The sequence below is a fragment of the Uloborus diversus genome, chromosome 8 (genome assembly GCF_026930045.1).
Source record: "Uloborus diversus isolate 005 chromosome 8, Udiv.v.3.1, whole genome shotgun sequence".
Classification (NCBI taxonomy): domain Eukaryota; kingdom Metazoa; phylum Arthropoda; class Arachnida; order Araneae; family Uloboridae; genus Uloborus; species Uloborus diversus.
The window spans coordinates 134,463,750-134,479,112 of NC_072738.1; the positions used below are offsets into that span (position 1 = coordinate 134,463,750).

Genomic DNA, 15,363 nt, shown 5'->3' on the forward strand with positions numbered 1-15,363 from the left:
ACTAAAATGGTAACTGCGTTAAAAAAATTACGATGCAATATTATTTTTAGTATTGAAGGACTTGGGGCAGGAATGTGATCTGTCACATGATGTGACTTTTTCACAAGCTAACTTCCAACTTATAAAAATATTTGTAGAATTTTCCAAAGGTATTATACATTCTATATTCTGCAATACTGGAACCAGATATGTTTTTCTCCAAATAACATAATCAATTGCAGTGTTTTTTCAATTTTGTTATGAGAAACAAAAATTTTGATCGAGAAGTCACTGATTGTTGCTTGCGACATTTCTGCCCCGAGCCCTTCATGCATTAATACTTTTGATAAAAACGTTGTGACAATTGAAAAAAAAGGGACTCTTTTGCAATTCCAAAACTTACTTGCTATTTGCTAACACTCGGCTAAAAAATTTAAAAACACATATGAAATATTTTTCTTAATCGTTATAATTGTCTAAATTTAATTTGCTATGTTTATGATACCTGTTTTTACACTTGTACTTCAAGAATAAAATTTTGAAATAAGTTTGTTACATAGGGCCGACCAACCACTGAGTAAACACTTAAGCTCAATTTCATTTTCAAAAAGTCATTATTACACTGTTAAAAAGTGTAGAATTTGGACCATGAGAAGAAAAACATTTTCATTAATTTTTGTTCTAACTTTTTTACAGAACAAAAAAAGTTGGCAGTTCTGAATCTCTTTTTTTTTTTTTTGTGGAGGGGAGGGAAGGGGGGTTGAAATGCCAAAAAAATAATAATACACAGACCCACAGTGGGGAGAAAACGCTGAAAAGCGCTTAAAATTTTTTTTTAAACATCTCACGCTTGTTTGTTTACACAGGCATGTTATTATGCAGTTTTTTTTATTTGTTTGGGCTCTGAGTCTAAATTTCGCAGGTTTACACATCTAATTCCTTTTCAAAGTTTCTACAGCCCATACATGACTAATTAATATTAATTTCAAAGAAGATATGAGAAGACTTTTTTTTTTTTTGTAAAGTGTTTTGAAATAAGTAACCTTGAATTCCCAAGTTTTCGGTGCTGATCAAAACCGATTTTCGGTTTGGTTATTTTTCGATTATTTTTCGATTTAATGATTCAATTATTCATTTTTTTCGTCTTATTACTTTTGTTGGACACAAGAGAAATTAAGTATACCCGCCTTTAATAAGAAAAAAAAATTTAGACTGTTTAAAAGCATTTTTTTTTTTTTAATTTCCGTTCTCATGGCTTTTCAACTTTCTAAAGGTTCCCTTTAGCTTTGTAGTGGACGAAGAGCTCTAAAACTCCAGTTCTGATTGCCTAAAAGGTATGCCTGTGCAAATTTATTAATCCTCAATTAGTTGAATATAGGAAAGAAAAAAAACATTTAGAAGTGCTTTTTGGCGTTTTCGTCCGCCTGTGCGACCTGTTGAATGAACAACCCCAACCAGTGGATTAACACAATATTTTCTAGGCGCTTTCGTTTTTGAAAGTCTGTAGAAATAATGGGCTGCCGCCAATTAATCTTGATTTTTTTTTTTTTCGAAAGCTTACTCTAAACTATAAAAAAAACGAGCAGTTTACTGGTCGAGCTAATTTCTAACCAACATACATCATGGAATGCCATTGAAAAATAAAATAACTTTTACTCGTAGTTTTCCCCATTTAGTGCGGTTTTTATTTCTTTTTTAAGCATTATTTCCCATTAGATACTTTTCAGACCAATGTATTATACTACAATAATCTTAAAGGACCTTTCTTTTTTTAACATTCAACCCCTTTTTCCAGATTTCCAATCCAAGAAAATGTTTTCATGGTTATGGATACAAATCTTTCTCCTCGCAACGACAACGTCAGCTTCGCTTCTTGACTGTAAAGGGGGCTCGGGAAAAATTCCTCGTCTAGTTCCACATCCAAATAATTGCAGGCGCATATTCGCTTGCACGGATGGCAGGCTCCAGGAATACAGCTGCCCAGAAGGTGAGGTATTTATTGCAAAGGATGGAGAGTGCCGGAAGCAAGAAGGCTGCAAGAAAGGTTTGTTTCCTGAAACAATACTTTTGAAAAAAATCTCTTTTTAGCAAACTCAAAAATAAATAAATATAAATAAAAATAAATTAATTAACTAATTAATTAACCAAAAACATCAACGTAAATCAAAGCACAAATACTACAGTATGTGAGATTTGATTACACTGTTGTTTCAGGTGTACTTTGTTGCACTAAGGTATTAAATAGTTTCTTAATCCTTAATTTTGGTTTTTATTTTTCCTTTTTACACTGTAAAAAATGTTGTGTAACCTTACTCCATAAAATCGGCGGCAGCTTAGCTGCCTCCACTGCTCTAGAGTACTTTAACTATTATAACTGGTGTAAAGTAACACATCGCTTGTGAAAGGTTACACCATGGTAATTAACTATAGCGTAACGTCTCACTCTTTTCTGCGTAAGGTTACACCAGAATTTTCTGCATGCTTACAGAGGAATTGCTTGAAGGTTACACATTAGCAAAAATTAAACTTTCATCTGACTCTCTTGAACGGGTACTCATTTATATTATTTTGATATGCAAACAAGACTTTTTGTTTTGCACTAAGAGAAGAACTAGCACCCGATGTCCGAACACAGAACGCGAGTCTCACATACAAGTGGCAGCGCAAGCGTTTTTACCGATCGGCCGCTGAGGCCGGTTTCCGTTTCGCTAATAAGAGTTTATGAGCTCTGCGCCGATGATGGTCTTTACGCATGCACTTTGAATTCTACACAAACCATAAAGTCCCAATTTGAGTCTTTAAAACAATGATACTACACACTTCAGAATTTGTTACGTTAGACCCATTAACACTGGTAACCTTATACATTGTTTTACAGTGTATATTTACTGAAATTTGTTTTTAAAACGTGTAAAAAAAATAGGATATATATTTTTTTAAATGTGCCATTCCCCCGAAACATTTAGTTTATTATTGTAAACAATGCTGAAAATGTATTGTACAAGGTTTTCAAAGTTCCATTTTTTTGTTAAAATGACTATAAAATTAGAGCTGGCATAACTAATTCAAATTTACCTTTTTTTACATTCATTAACTATGAGATCTTCCCTAAAAAAATGCCTCTCCTCAAATGTGTTTCTTACTACTACTAGAGAACTGCATATGAGTTTGTGAATCTATGGATTTTAGCTGTGAGGAAAGAGCAAACTGCACTTTTTTTTTTTTTTTTGAGTTTTAGTTAGAAGTCTGGCTCTGAGGGGCGAGCGACATAAAAATGAAGCTACTTCATAACTAAGGTGACTATACGTCTCGTTTTGAATGGGACAGTCCCATTATCAGGTATCCTGTGCCATTGTCCCCGCAGATACTGAAATGTCTAGTTTTCTGAAGTGACAAAACGGAGCACTGAATGCTTCACCCAAAAGTCCCTGGGTGCAGCTGTTGAAGCAATTTCATACCATTGAATTAAATCATGGATATGTTTTCAACCAATTTAATTTTTCCCAGTCCAAATGCACTCATAGAAAAGATATTTTAGCTTATGACCAGTGGTGTTCCCATAGGGTGTACGCCGTGTATACTCAGAAACTGTTTTAAACTTATTAAGTATATGATCGCATACACACATTGTACATAATGGATTACTAGGAGTATGCCCTCGAAAAAATTAGTATTAACATCATTGTTTGTGGACCAGCGAAAAGGCACAACTGTAATTCGCAAATTTTGGTTTAAAAGTAAATTGCATGTAATTCTGCCAAGAATTTCAATCTTAATTAAAATCAGCTGAAACAAATTTGTGCATTGAAAATTACATCGATTTTTTTAAATGTTCATTTTTACTTTCTTTTATATCTAATATATAGAAGAAAGTATTGGATTCGGGCAAATTTTCGAATTTCGAATTTTGACGGATTCGAACGTTTTGAGGTGTGCTGAGTTCATTTCGACTATTTTTGGAAAATGTCTGTCTGTCTGTGTGTGTGTATGTGTGTCCGTGTCCGTGTGTGTGTGTGTGTGTGTGTGTGTGTGTCACCAGTTTTTTGTGACCGCTCTACAGGAAAAATTACCGCATGAAATCGAACGAAATTTGGTACACATATGTGCCCCTATGTGAACCTGTGCCCATTGGTTTTTGGCGCGAATTCCTCCAAGGGGGGGGGGGTGGAGCAATGGGACGTTTTTTGAGTTACGCATGCTTGCTATTCCTCAGGAAGTAACTGGCGGAATCAAAAAAAATTTGGTTTATATGTTGCCATTAACAGAAACAGGTGCTGATTCAATTTTAGTGTCAATAATTCAAACGGGGGTTGAGCTATAGAAGGTTTTTGTCGTCAATTGTGACTGCTGTATCTCAAGAAATAATGAACGGAATGAAAGAAAAATTTATCGGCTAGTAGCCCTTAGTGGGTATAAGAGCTGATTTTATTTTGGTGTCAACAGCTAAAGAGGGGGTAGCGCAATCGCCCGTTCTTTTTTTCCATTGTGAGTGCTCTATCTCAAGAATTAGTGCTGCGTTCTGGTTGAAATTTATAATATATGTGAATCCATATGTAAACAGGTTTTGGTTCAAGTTTGACGCCAATCGCTCCAAAAGGTGTTGATTTTTTTTTTTTTTTTTTTTTGCGAATAAATATGGCTTTATTAAAGCAACAATAAGAAAGGTAAATCGTAATAGATTTTCGTCTGCGTATTTCTCGTGATTTTAATTGTATGAAAATGATCGGAAATATTCATTGACTAATAATAAGAGTAGACAGAGCTTTCTCGGACTTGCTGATGAAAAAATTGGTTCATGGATACATCATGTGACTAGTGGAAGGCTTGGCGAAAACTTTGGCAGCATGGTTGCTAGATGGCAGGATTATCTATAGTTTGGCACTCGATATGTATTTTAAGACGTAATGTGTTTTTATTATAATTTTTTTTCCAGGTGCAGAGATGATTGAACTGATGCATTATTTTGACATTAGTAATTAGTTTTCGATCACAGTTTTCAATCACTTTTATTTCATTCGGAACTGCTACGTCAGCGTTGGCGTAAACGTAATGGCGTAAACGTTTTGCGTTAACGCAAAAATGTACTAATCGGTATCTTAAATTGAAATTGTAGGTAAAAATCTTACCGTTTGTCGATTCTTTTTGGGCGCATGCATCTTTAATTGCTTAGAGAGTTATTGAAATTGAATAAAGAAAATGCACAATACTATCTAAACGAAAAACTCGCTATATTAACAAAATATTTACAACTTAGAATAACAAATTTACAAATCGGACTCCTTAAAAGATCATTCTTCCGTGTTCCATCAATTCTATTTATTTTATTTCTCGCTCGCGTTGATCGTCTGCTACGATCAACGCCCGCTGTAGCTAGGATATCCACCAGTCACATGATTTGGTTTATGAGCAGCAAAAGGGTTGCCATTACTCTTATTATTAGTCTATTTAAATATTATCTCACTGATTTGAAATTTTTAACTGTTGCCATCTTATGTTTGTTAACAAATAAAATATTTGTAATTAATTCAAGCAAGGCTTTTAAAATAACTTTCAATTTTCGCTCTTTGCTTTGCTTTTGCAAAAATTCAGACATTGGGATGGTCGTCAAGTTTTTTGCATGTGTAATTTTGTTTTTGTTGGGAATATTGCTTCCTCGTCAAGCATGGGGAGGGATCAGAAAAAAAAACGAAAAATATAGAAGAAAATTTCGTGATGGCCACAACATACCAGTTGTTTTTGTTTTTCATAAAACGCTAAAAAAATAAATGTAAATTCAAATTAAAGTTCTAGAAAAGGCCATTTTTACATGCACGTGCAGTTGCCTTAAATTGGTAAATGTGCCGTTTTGAGGAAAAAAATAAATGGTCGGTCACCTTACTCATCACAAAAAAAAAAAATGGCACGTGCCTATTAAGAATTCAAAAGCCTTCTTCACAGCAAGCTGATTAAACAAAATTCCTTTCAATGTAAATATACCTCCTTTGAATGCAAACATAGACGATCTTCAACCTTGTAAGAGAATTTATAAGACTTAATATAGATGGCAAGAATAAAAATATTTTCTTGCCGCATTCTTGCGCAATGAGAATATTTGAGGAACTGTATGTTCTAATAAGAGTGAAATTATTATAAGTATTTTCATATTTTCACACGAAAAAAAAGGACCAGGAATGATATGAAAGGTATGAGCACCAAGAGACTAAACTTATCGGCAAACCACTCAATTACTGAACCCTGAAAAAACGAAATAATTTTTTTTCAAATAAAGTTAGATACTTAACTATAGTTGCTTTAGCTTTAATCAATAAAAGAAACATATTTACATAAGAGTACAGATGTATTTTAACTTGGACTCAGGTTCGTGGACCCTTATTTACATTCCATGCACCCTTAATGATGGACCCCTTGGAGATAGGCGTGGGCCCCCAAGGGTCTATGTGACTCACTTTGGAAACTACTGGATCCAACTCGACAACAAGACTGTCATATGTGGAAAGTGAGGTTTGTGCGCAATGCTACAAGCTAACTTAAGCAGCTCACAGAAACAATAAATTCAATGCATGAAATTGAAGAGTCAACTATAGCTACCAAAATGAAATACTTTACAGAAAAAGGGGATTTTTGAGAAAAGAGAAAATTTTAATTCCTCACCAGGTTACAAGCTAACTTGGTTTTTGAAATGCACAGAAACATTAAATTCAATGCATTAAATTGAAGGGTTAAAATTAGATATTGGGCCATTCCATGAAAAAGTTAACGGCACTCCAAAAATAATTTCAAAAATGACGAAAAAGTACTCAAATTTGAACATATCTCTAGTCAAAATGGCTCCAACTGTGTGGTATTCAAATTTAAAACATTCAAATACTCATCAAATACTCAAATCAACTTGTATGCTCATTTTTGAGGTACTTGTGCTTATTTTTGAATATATGTAATAATTTCAAAACTGAATATTATGCACTCATTTTTGAGTATGAAATAATTCAGCACACTATTTGAAAATGTGGGTACTCATATTTGAAACGAAAGGTTTCAAGAAAATTTGAAAGCATGAATGTACTTATTTTTGAAAACTTAATTTTTCTCAGTGCGTGTGCCCTGCACGTGACGGTTCATATACTTCATTAAAAAGTAATGATTTTAAAGGGTAATGAAGAAATGTTTTGCTTAAGATATCACACATAAGTTGGTAATTTGTTAAGCTGAAAAAATGTGTTCATTAATATTTTAAAGTATTATTTTTAATGACACATATGAGGCGTCACGTGCGGGACAAAATTACCATTTTCCGTGGAATGGCCCTACTTCACATGAAACGTGCATTTTTAAGAAACGACAAAGTTTTAATTTCTCACTTTTAGCTGAATTCCTCACTTTGTTCGTTTCCAGTTACAAGCTAACTTGAGCTCTTGAAGTGCACGGAAACATTAATTTCAATGCTTTAGATTGAGAGGTTACTTAAATATATCCAAAATTAGATACTTCGCAGAAAAATTGCATTCTGAGAAAAGATAGAAAAATTTAATTATTCTCACTTTCATCTGAATTTCTCTCTTTACTCGTTTCCACTTACAAGCTAATTTGAGCTCTTGAAGTTCAAAGGAACTCTAAATTCAATGCATGAAATTGAAGGGTTAACTTTTTCTACCGAAATGGGATACTTCGTCGAAAAAATGCAATTTTGAGAAAAGGTAGGACATTTTAATTTCTCACTTTCATCTGAATTTCTCACTTTGCTCGTTTCTAGTTGCTGTCTCAATGCAAGCTTACGAATCTTGTCCTGAGGTAAATGGCCCAGATGTTGTCTTATTCCCGCATCCAACTGAATGTGGAATGTACTACCAATGCGACCACGGGGTTGCGTACCCCCGCCAGTGTCCTAAAGGTCTGCACTACAATCCAAAACTTCGAGTATGCGATTGGCCAAAGAACGCTGACTGCAAAGCGAGTAAGTTGTGTTATGCAAAAAAATATCAAATATTATTATTATTTAAGAAAAAAGGTTTTATGACTGAGAAACTAAATGTGTGCGTGTGCTTCAAGATAATTCTGGCTCTGTTTTGGGGATTTAAGTTACTAGGGAGCTCTCCGCCCTCTGCTCGCTGAGGGAGGCTCGCCAACCCCCCGCAGATTGTCTTGTAATCTTTTTTTTATAATTTGAACAATATGAAAATCCCAGTCTCACCCGAAGAAAAAGATCGACCAGACTGACTAGCTCCCAAAGTCTCTGATGGGCATCGCAACTTTTCAAGAATTGCAAGAAAGTAAGATGGTTGGCGCTTATTTGCAATTCTGTCTTAATTTAGGTCATGGTTGCAATAACGCGGTAAGGAGCTTTACGGATAAATCAAGCTTTTATTTCATACCTATCTAAGCTTTCTCTGCAGGCTCTTGATTTCTTCTAGAGACATGACTGGCTTTTACCGAAAAGATTTTTTAAATTTTCAAAAATATTTCAGAGAAATTTTAGGAAGGCTACTTACTTTTAGCGGAAAACGTCCTGTTTTTTGCAAGGTAGGGGAAAAGTGGATACAGTGAGATAAGAAAATTCAGTTACTCTTTTATCATTAAGAAACACAGAAATTAAATTCTTTCAAATGGTACAATATTTGTCACTGTGATGGGTATTGTAAGAGTGGATCTAAAAAAAACTACGAATTCACAAAAACGAAAAAAAAGGGGGGGGGGGGCGAAATGCAATTTTGTCTTACTGTTCCCACTTACCAGGCGACACATAATTTTTGAATTAGCAAAATTTGAAAGAATCTAAATTTTCTTGGAAAAATATGAATGATTATTGTCATTTGGTTCTGGTATGAGCAATTGCCTTTGGCATGGTAAATTTCATGTTTTTTTGACACACAGTAGTTATATATACCACGTAAATGTTTGGACTGAGATAGAATGATTTAGATTATTCTAGAATAGTAAAATGACCTAAAGTGTCATCCAGTGATGTAACATTAGATAAGGGTAGAACGCTTTCACTGTAGCCTTTGTCTATTGATAGTGCAACAGCTTCTTTCTTGTCTGTTTCAGAAAATCTCCAAAATAGCTTATCTGACTCCTTTTTTCTAGGCATGTTGAAATTTTGAAATTTGGAAAAATGTTTTTACATTTGGCATATTGTGATGAAACAATTAAAAAAAAACATAATATAAGTAGAACAAGTACGAAATGGAAATAATTTTGTGATATTGAATCCTTACTAATAATAAAGCTGAAAGTCTCTCTGTCTGGATGTCTGGAGGATGTCTGGATGTCTGGATCTCTGTGACGCGCATAGCGCCTAGACCGTTCGGTCGATTTTCATGAAATTTGGGACAAAGTTAGTTTGTAGCATGGGACTGTGCACCTCGAAGCGATTTTTCGAAAATTCGATGTGGTTCTTTTTCTATTCCAATTTTAAGAACAAAATTATCATAATATGGACGAGTAAATTACGAAATTATCATAACGTGGAACCGTAACATGGGCACAAGCCAATTTCCAAGATACGAAATTATCATAACGTGGAACCGCACCATGGGTACAAGATATTGGCGAGAAAATTCACCACACATTATTTGTAAATATACAGGCGAACCAAAAGACCTCTTAATTTTTCTATTACGGGCAGAGCCGTACGGGTACCACTTGTAGCAAATAAAAGTCATAATTTCCTTCAAGCATCCTTATTTTGTAGATGCTAGGCTTTCAAACTTTTTTTTTTTTTTTGCATCAACAGGCAACAGGCTAGTTGAAATTAAATGTAATTCAATGTATAACTTCTCCACTTTTAATATAAAACTGCCATGGGAGCAGTGAGCCACAAATTAATGGTGTCTCACTGCTCCTGTCTCACTATTCCCTCATTGAAAAATACAAACTCAATGGCTGACATTCTCAGACAAAAAAAAAAAAAAAGAAGAAGAAGAAAAATTAACTATATCATTCCACTGCTAAAATGAACGTTAGTCAAAAAGCGAATGTAAGATTAATAACACCAGTCTGTAAAGTTTATCTAAAACAGTTCAGAAGTAGTGCAATAAACACAATGGAGATATTTATTTCGATAGGTTCAAACTATAATGATATATGAGGCAGGGAGAAGCAAAGGGATGCAAGTAAACTGTTTTAAGTTTCGAGTAAAACAAGTTTTAAGATCAGAGATCCTAGGTAGGCTTTCATTGAATTTTTTTTCTAAATCACGCTGTACAGCAGCACCTACCAGGGCTACTAGTACAATCTCTTGCCCCAGGACAGAGGAGAGGTTCACCTACCATTTGTACTGGTTATCTCCAAATTTTAAATTTTGCCACTTAAATCCCTTTGCTTCTCACTGCCTCATAATTTGTCTTACATGATACTTTCTTACATGAGCAAACTTATTTCTATAACGTTGTTCACAGTATGTGAACTTGACTTTTCAAAAGTTTTACCAGGCTGGAAATATACAAACGGAAAATATATTGCTGTTGTCTCACTGTTCTTCCTATCTCACTGCACTCAATTCTGCTTCTGGCAGAAATTATACTGCCCATTACTTTCCAGGAACGTTTCTGAATTGTTTTTACAGTGTGTTGTGTTGTGTGTACATCTGATTGTACGGTTACGCCCACAACCCATACAAATCATTATGTTTTGAATACACGAAAATGTTTCAAAGAGTTGTTTCTACAATGATACATAAAGGTTCCTTATATTCAAATATGGATGCTTCACTTGCCAAACCGATTAACTCCATGAAACGAAAAGTAGAGAAAAGTTATTAAGAAGATGGTGCTATATCCATAGGAGTAAATAGGACCTCGTGCTACATTTTCTGCCGTCACATGGTCAGAAATGTATTGTGAGCCAAAACTTTAATATAAATTCACTTGCTAAGCATTGATTAAGCAGTATTAAAGCAGAAATGATGATTTTTTTTTAAAAGTGGAGTTAATCGATTTGGCAACTGAGGCATCCATATATAAAAATTAAAAGCCAAAGTTTAACACTCCGAGAATAGAGTGAAAATATATGAGTAACGAGCTGATGTGTGCACCACATGACTTCCTTCTACACCAATTTAATGTTATTCCCCCATTATTGCAATTTTAATGTGATTCAAGAGTTAACTCTCTAAATATCACCAACAATGGCCACATTAAAACCAGGATTTTTAAAAAAAATCTCCAAATATGCCACCAGATTGGTGACAAAACTTGGCGACCAAAGGACTGGCGATATATCGCCAAGTACCCGCCAAATTATAAGACCACTTGAGTTTGCATCAAAATTAACAACGATTTCCCCCCAAAAAGGGGCAAGAGATTCCTTTAGAAACTCCCGAATGCAACCAAAAGGGAAAGTGCATAACTAAACCCCACTAGGGGTCTACGTACCAAATTTCAACTTTCTAGGACATACCGTTCTTGAGTTATGCGACATGCATACACACATACGCACATACATACGTATATGCAGACGTCACGAGAAAACTCGTTGTAATTAACTCGGGAAACGTCAAAATGGATATTTCGGGCATGTGTGGTCGGGTCGAAAAAAAAAAACTTAACATTCATTTGGGGGTAAGCAAAATGGAAATTAGGGCCGAAATTTGATTGAAACTTTTTCGGGAATACAATACTTCCTTTTTTGTAAAAGGAAGTAGAAATGTTACATTTATGTAAATGGATTGAGCAAGATATTGTTTTTATTCACTGTAGGATGTCAATAATGATGACTTGAATAAAAATTATGATTGCTCTTTCAAGATTAAGTCCCATCCCTATAACTATCTTTTAATCTTGGTAATTCTATTAACATAATAATCTCATTAAAACCGAAGTCAAGAGAAGACTTTCAATGTAAGAAAATAAATCAATGCTTTTGTTGTGACTACGTGTTTAAAGTTCTAGCTCAGTTAATTGATACTTAGCGTATATTTTTGAGACATTCGGCAGTACAGGGATAAGTTTCTTATGGAGCCAAATTAAGTCAAATCTTTCCAACTAATTTGTTTTTTCCAAAGACTACATGTTTTGAATCGAAATCGGTAAAAGACCTAAAAATTATTGTTATTGTCATTGGAACTCATTAGTAAAATTATAAATTTGTTATTTTGCAATTGAGGAACAATGACAAGTGAATAAGAAAAACAATATCACTACAAGCATGCATGAGTACGAATGTAACTATATGATGGATCAGTTTTACTGTATACACAAATAATACCGTTTAGAATTTTTGTGTTGAAACTATAAAATTTAGGAATTTTTCAAATTTTGTTAAATTAAATACTTTTTGATGGCATTGCGTTTGATAATGCTTTGAAGTTATTTCTTTACTTATAATAAAGCTGAAAGTCTGTATGACTGGATATCTGGATCTCTGGATCGCATAGCGCATAGACCGTTTGGCCGATTTTCATTAAATTTGGCACAAAATTAGTTCGTATCATAGGGGTTCGCACGTCGAAGCGATTTCTCAAAAATTCGATTTTATTCTTTTTTCATTCCAATTTTAAGAACATTTTTTCGAGCAAATTATCATAACGTCTACGAGAAAACTACCATATGAGATCATGGGCAAGCAAATGAACATAGCAAATTAACGAGAAATTCATTATCCATTATTTGTAAATATACATTCGAACCAAATGATCTTTTAATTTTCTACTACGGGCAAAGCCGTATCGCTAGTAAAAAATAAAAAAACCCTTCAAAGCGGATATTTTTTTTTTAGAATCCAAGTGATTTCTTAACTAAATAAATAAATTTAGGAAAATATATCTCTCTTCATAAGTTTTCCTCAGTTAAATGATAAAATATACATCATAGATGTAAATGAAGTGCACAGTACCTTAAATGTGTGGTATAAATTCGTAACAAAATTATTTGTAATTCTTCGGTAAGAGATAAATGAAACCCAATGCAATCAAACATTGAAATCAAAAAAATAAAAGTAACACAATTTGTTCAACGCCATTTCAGCAAAAATTGGTTCACATGTGATATAGGACTAATTCTGTATCTGTCCCAGGCAAAAACGGTCAACTTAAACAGGTAAGTCTGCTTACAAGGGCGGTCAACTTTACAAGTTTTACTCCATTTGGATTTGTAAATCTTTTACCTATTTTTGTGGATGCAAGTGCAGTATATTGTAAAATTTGCAATTATTTTAAGATAAAAAGAATGCTACTCATTCTATCTTTGTTTTTCAGGATTTCTTGTAAGAAAATCTTGACCCTGGTTTCAAGATGAAACGTAAGTAGAAAATGTCTTCCCTCACAATTTGTTTTCACAAGAAATGTATTACTTTTTTCTGTAACTGCATTACTTTTTTCTGCATTTACTGTATTAACAGTAATTGCTTATTCAGAGGTACCCATCTCCCCAAGGGCAATGGTGCAATCCCACCATCCTTTTTTGAATCACCACAAACTGGTAGCTAAAATAAATTTTGTATGCACTCTCTTCTTCAATAAGATGACATCTGCCTCCAGTTCCTTATTGATTATTCCAAACTAATGAAGTCATAACAAGGACGAAACGTCAGTCTTTGGATTTTATGCCTTGGCTGTTTGTACAGTGCATAGTTCTACCTTTACCCTGGCTTATTGCGGTAACTTACTGCTCATTTTTAAATGTTCAAAAACTCCTTATTTTATTTCCGAGAGTTACAAAATTCATATAATGTGTTACATTCCATAGAATATTTACATAGTCAGAGATATCAACAACTTCAAGTTGATATTCTACAGTAGCTTCCAAACAATAACTTCGTAATAATTGAATAATAGAGCGAGCAAAGAATAGTAATTTTAAAATATTTTTTAGTGTTTACTAGTAAGTTATTCTTACAACTTTGCCAGTAAAGAGCAGCATAGAGCCTTAATGTCATAACCGGGATGTAGGTCTATTGTATGTAGTTCTGGGTGGTAACTTACTAATTAATACATAAGCTTTGCCTTCATATCACGAGTTGAACCACACCATTGCCGCGAACTCTCAATTGTGTGCTAAATATGTTTTAGCTACCTATGGCTGGCACTTTCAGTCTCAACGAGATGACATCTGCCTCCAGATCGATTGTTGACTATTCTAGACTGTTGAGCCTTTTACAGTGACGAAACTGCAGTTTCTGGATGACATAACCGGACTGTCGATACATTGCATGAAAGCCATCCTCATATATATAATTCCCAATGATCGAGTAACGCGCAAGTTTCAACAATGAAACTCGCGCTACGGCATGATAATTTGAGAATATGTTTTGGTAATGTTTAACATGCAGGGAAAGGCTTTATTGTGACAAGGCTGAACTCGATCCGGTAACTTAACTACTTTACTGGTAAGACTGTGTCATTTCAGGTGAATGAAGAAACGAAAAAATGGTCAGCAATGAACGCTACCTACTGGAGTTTAGGGTTAATCAACTGGAGTTAGGGTTTCAATTTCAACTATCAGAATATCACCAAACAGTCAATGTATCGAGTCATTAAAAGCAGTAACAGTTCTCGTAAAACGCAAAACTAAAGCAGGAACAAACATGGACATAAACGATATGTTTCTGTAACAGCTTGAATTTGAACATTTGTTTTGATTGTAGTGTTATAATAGCAAAAAAAGTTACTTGTTTTCCAGTAATAGCTAAGAAAAATGTATAATCGCATTAAACTGATCACAAGGAATGCTAATTTGATTTTATTTGATTTTAACAAAACTTAACTCTTTCGTCACAGGAAACTATGTACTCCAGCTATTTATGGATTCTATTCAGGTATCATTCCATCAAATTCAAAAGAATTCCAGAGATATCGAACATCATGTAAGAAAAAATGTATCTTATTTGTAAATAAAATTATTTATTGCTGTGTGTTAATGTGCGTCTATTTGTGTATTATTAAATGAGTTAAGGCAAAAATGTTTTGAAGATTTCAATTTTCAAAATATTACTTTTGAAATAAAATACAGAGCTGTTATGAGCAGTATTCATATGATGTATTTTTTTTTCTGAAAGAGCATGCTTAAAAACATAGGATCTAACCATTTTTTAAATAATTTGTTTAAGTTTAATATTTTTATAAAATTACTTAAATCGGCGCGCTTTTATTGTTTACACTTCTGTCGTGTGACATCACAAATGATGAAATGCCATTCAATGTCGCCAATCACAAAACAAAATATTTAATTCGTATCTTTACTTACGTGTATTGGCAACGATGTGGTTGATAGCTAGCGTAGACCGCAATTTTAATTCGCTGCTTGATTATCATAACGTGGAACCATGGTAGAAAGCCAAAATGCATCATTTGTGACGTCATGAAGACCGTGCCTTGTTTGAAAAATCGGACATTTTAAAAAATTAATTTAAAAAAAAAACTGTTGGGGAAAATGAAAGTATTTTCTGGGTCCA

The 15,363-nt window shown here is 33.9% G+C and overlaps 1 protein-coding gene across 1 annotated transcript; it reads left to right on the forward strand.

Moving 5' to 3' along the window:
• The first annotated feature begins 1,780 nt into the window (after positions 1-1,780).
• Positions 1,781-14,825, forward strand: LOC129228285 (peritrophin-1-like). Its single transcript, XM_054862956.1, has 4 exons — positions 1,781-2,023; positions 7,730-7,930; positions 13,169-13,211; positions 14,690-14,825. The coding sequence occupies exons 1-3, from the start codon at positions 1,792-1,794 to the stop codon at positions 13,189-13,191; spliced, it is 456 nt and encodes a 151-aa protein (XP_054718931.1). The 5' UTR covers positions 1,781-1,791; the 3' UTR covers positions 13,192-13,211; positions 14,690-14,825.
• Positions 14,826-15,363: the final 538 nt, after the last annotated feature.

Coding starts and splice junctions, on each gene's coding strand:
- LOC129228285 (XM_054862956.1), top strand. CDS start 1,792: ATGTTTTCATGGTTATGGATACAAATCTTTCTCCTCGCAACGACAACG. Junction 2,024..7,729: donor GCAAGAAGGCTGCAAGAAAG/GTTTGTTTCCTG, acceptor GCTCGTTTCTAG/TTGCTGTCTCAATGCAAGCT. Junction 7,931..13,168: donor GAACGCTGACTGCAAAGCGA/GTAAGTTGTGTT, acceptor TTTGTTTTTCAG/GATTTCTTGTAAGAAAATCT.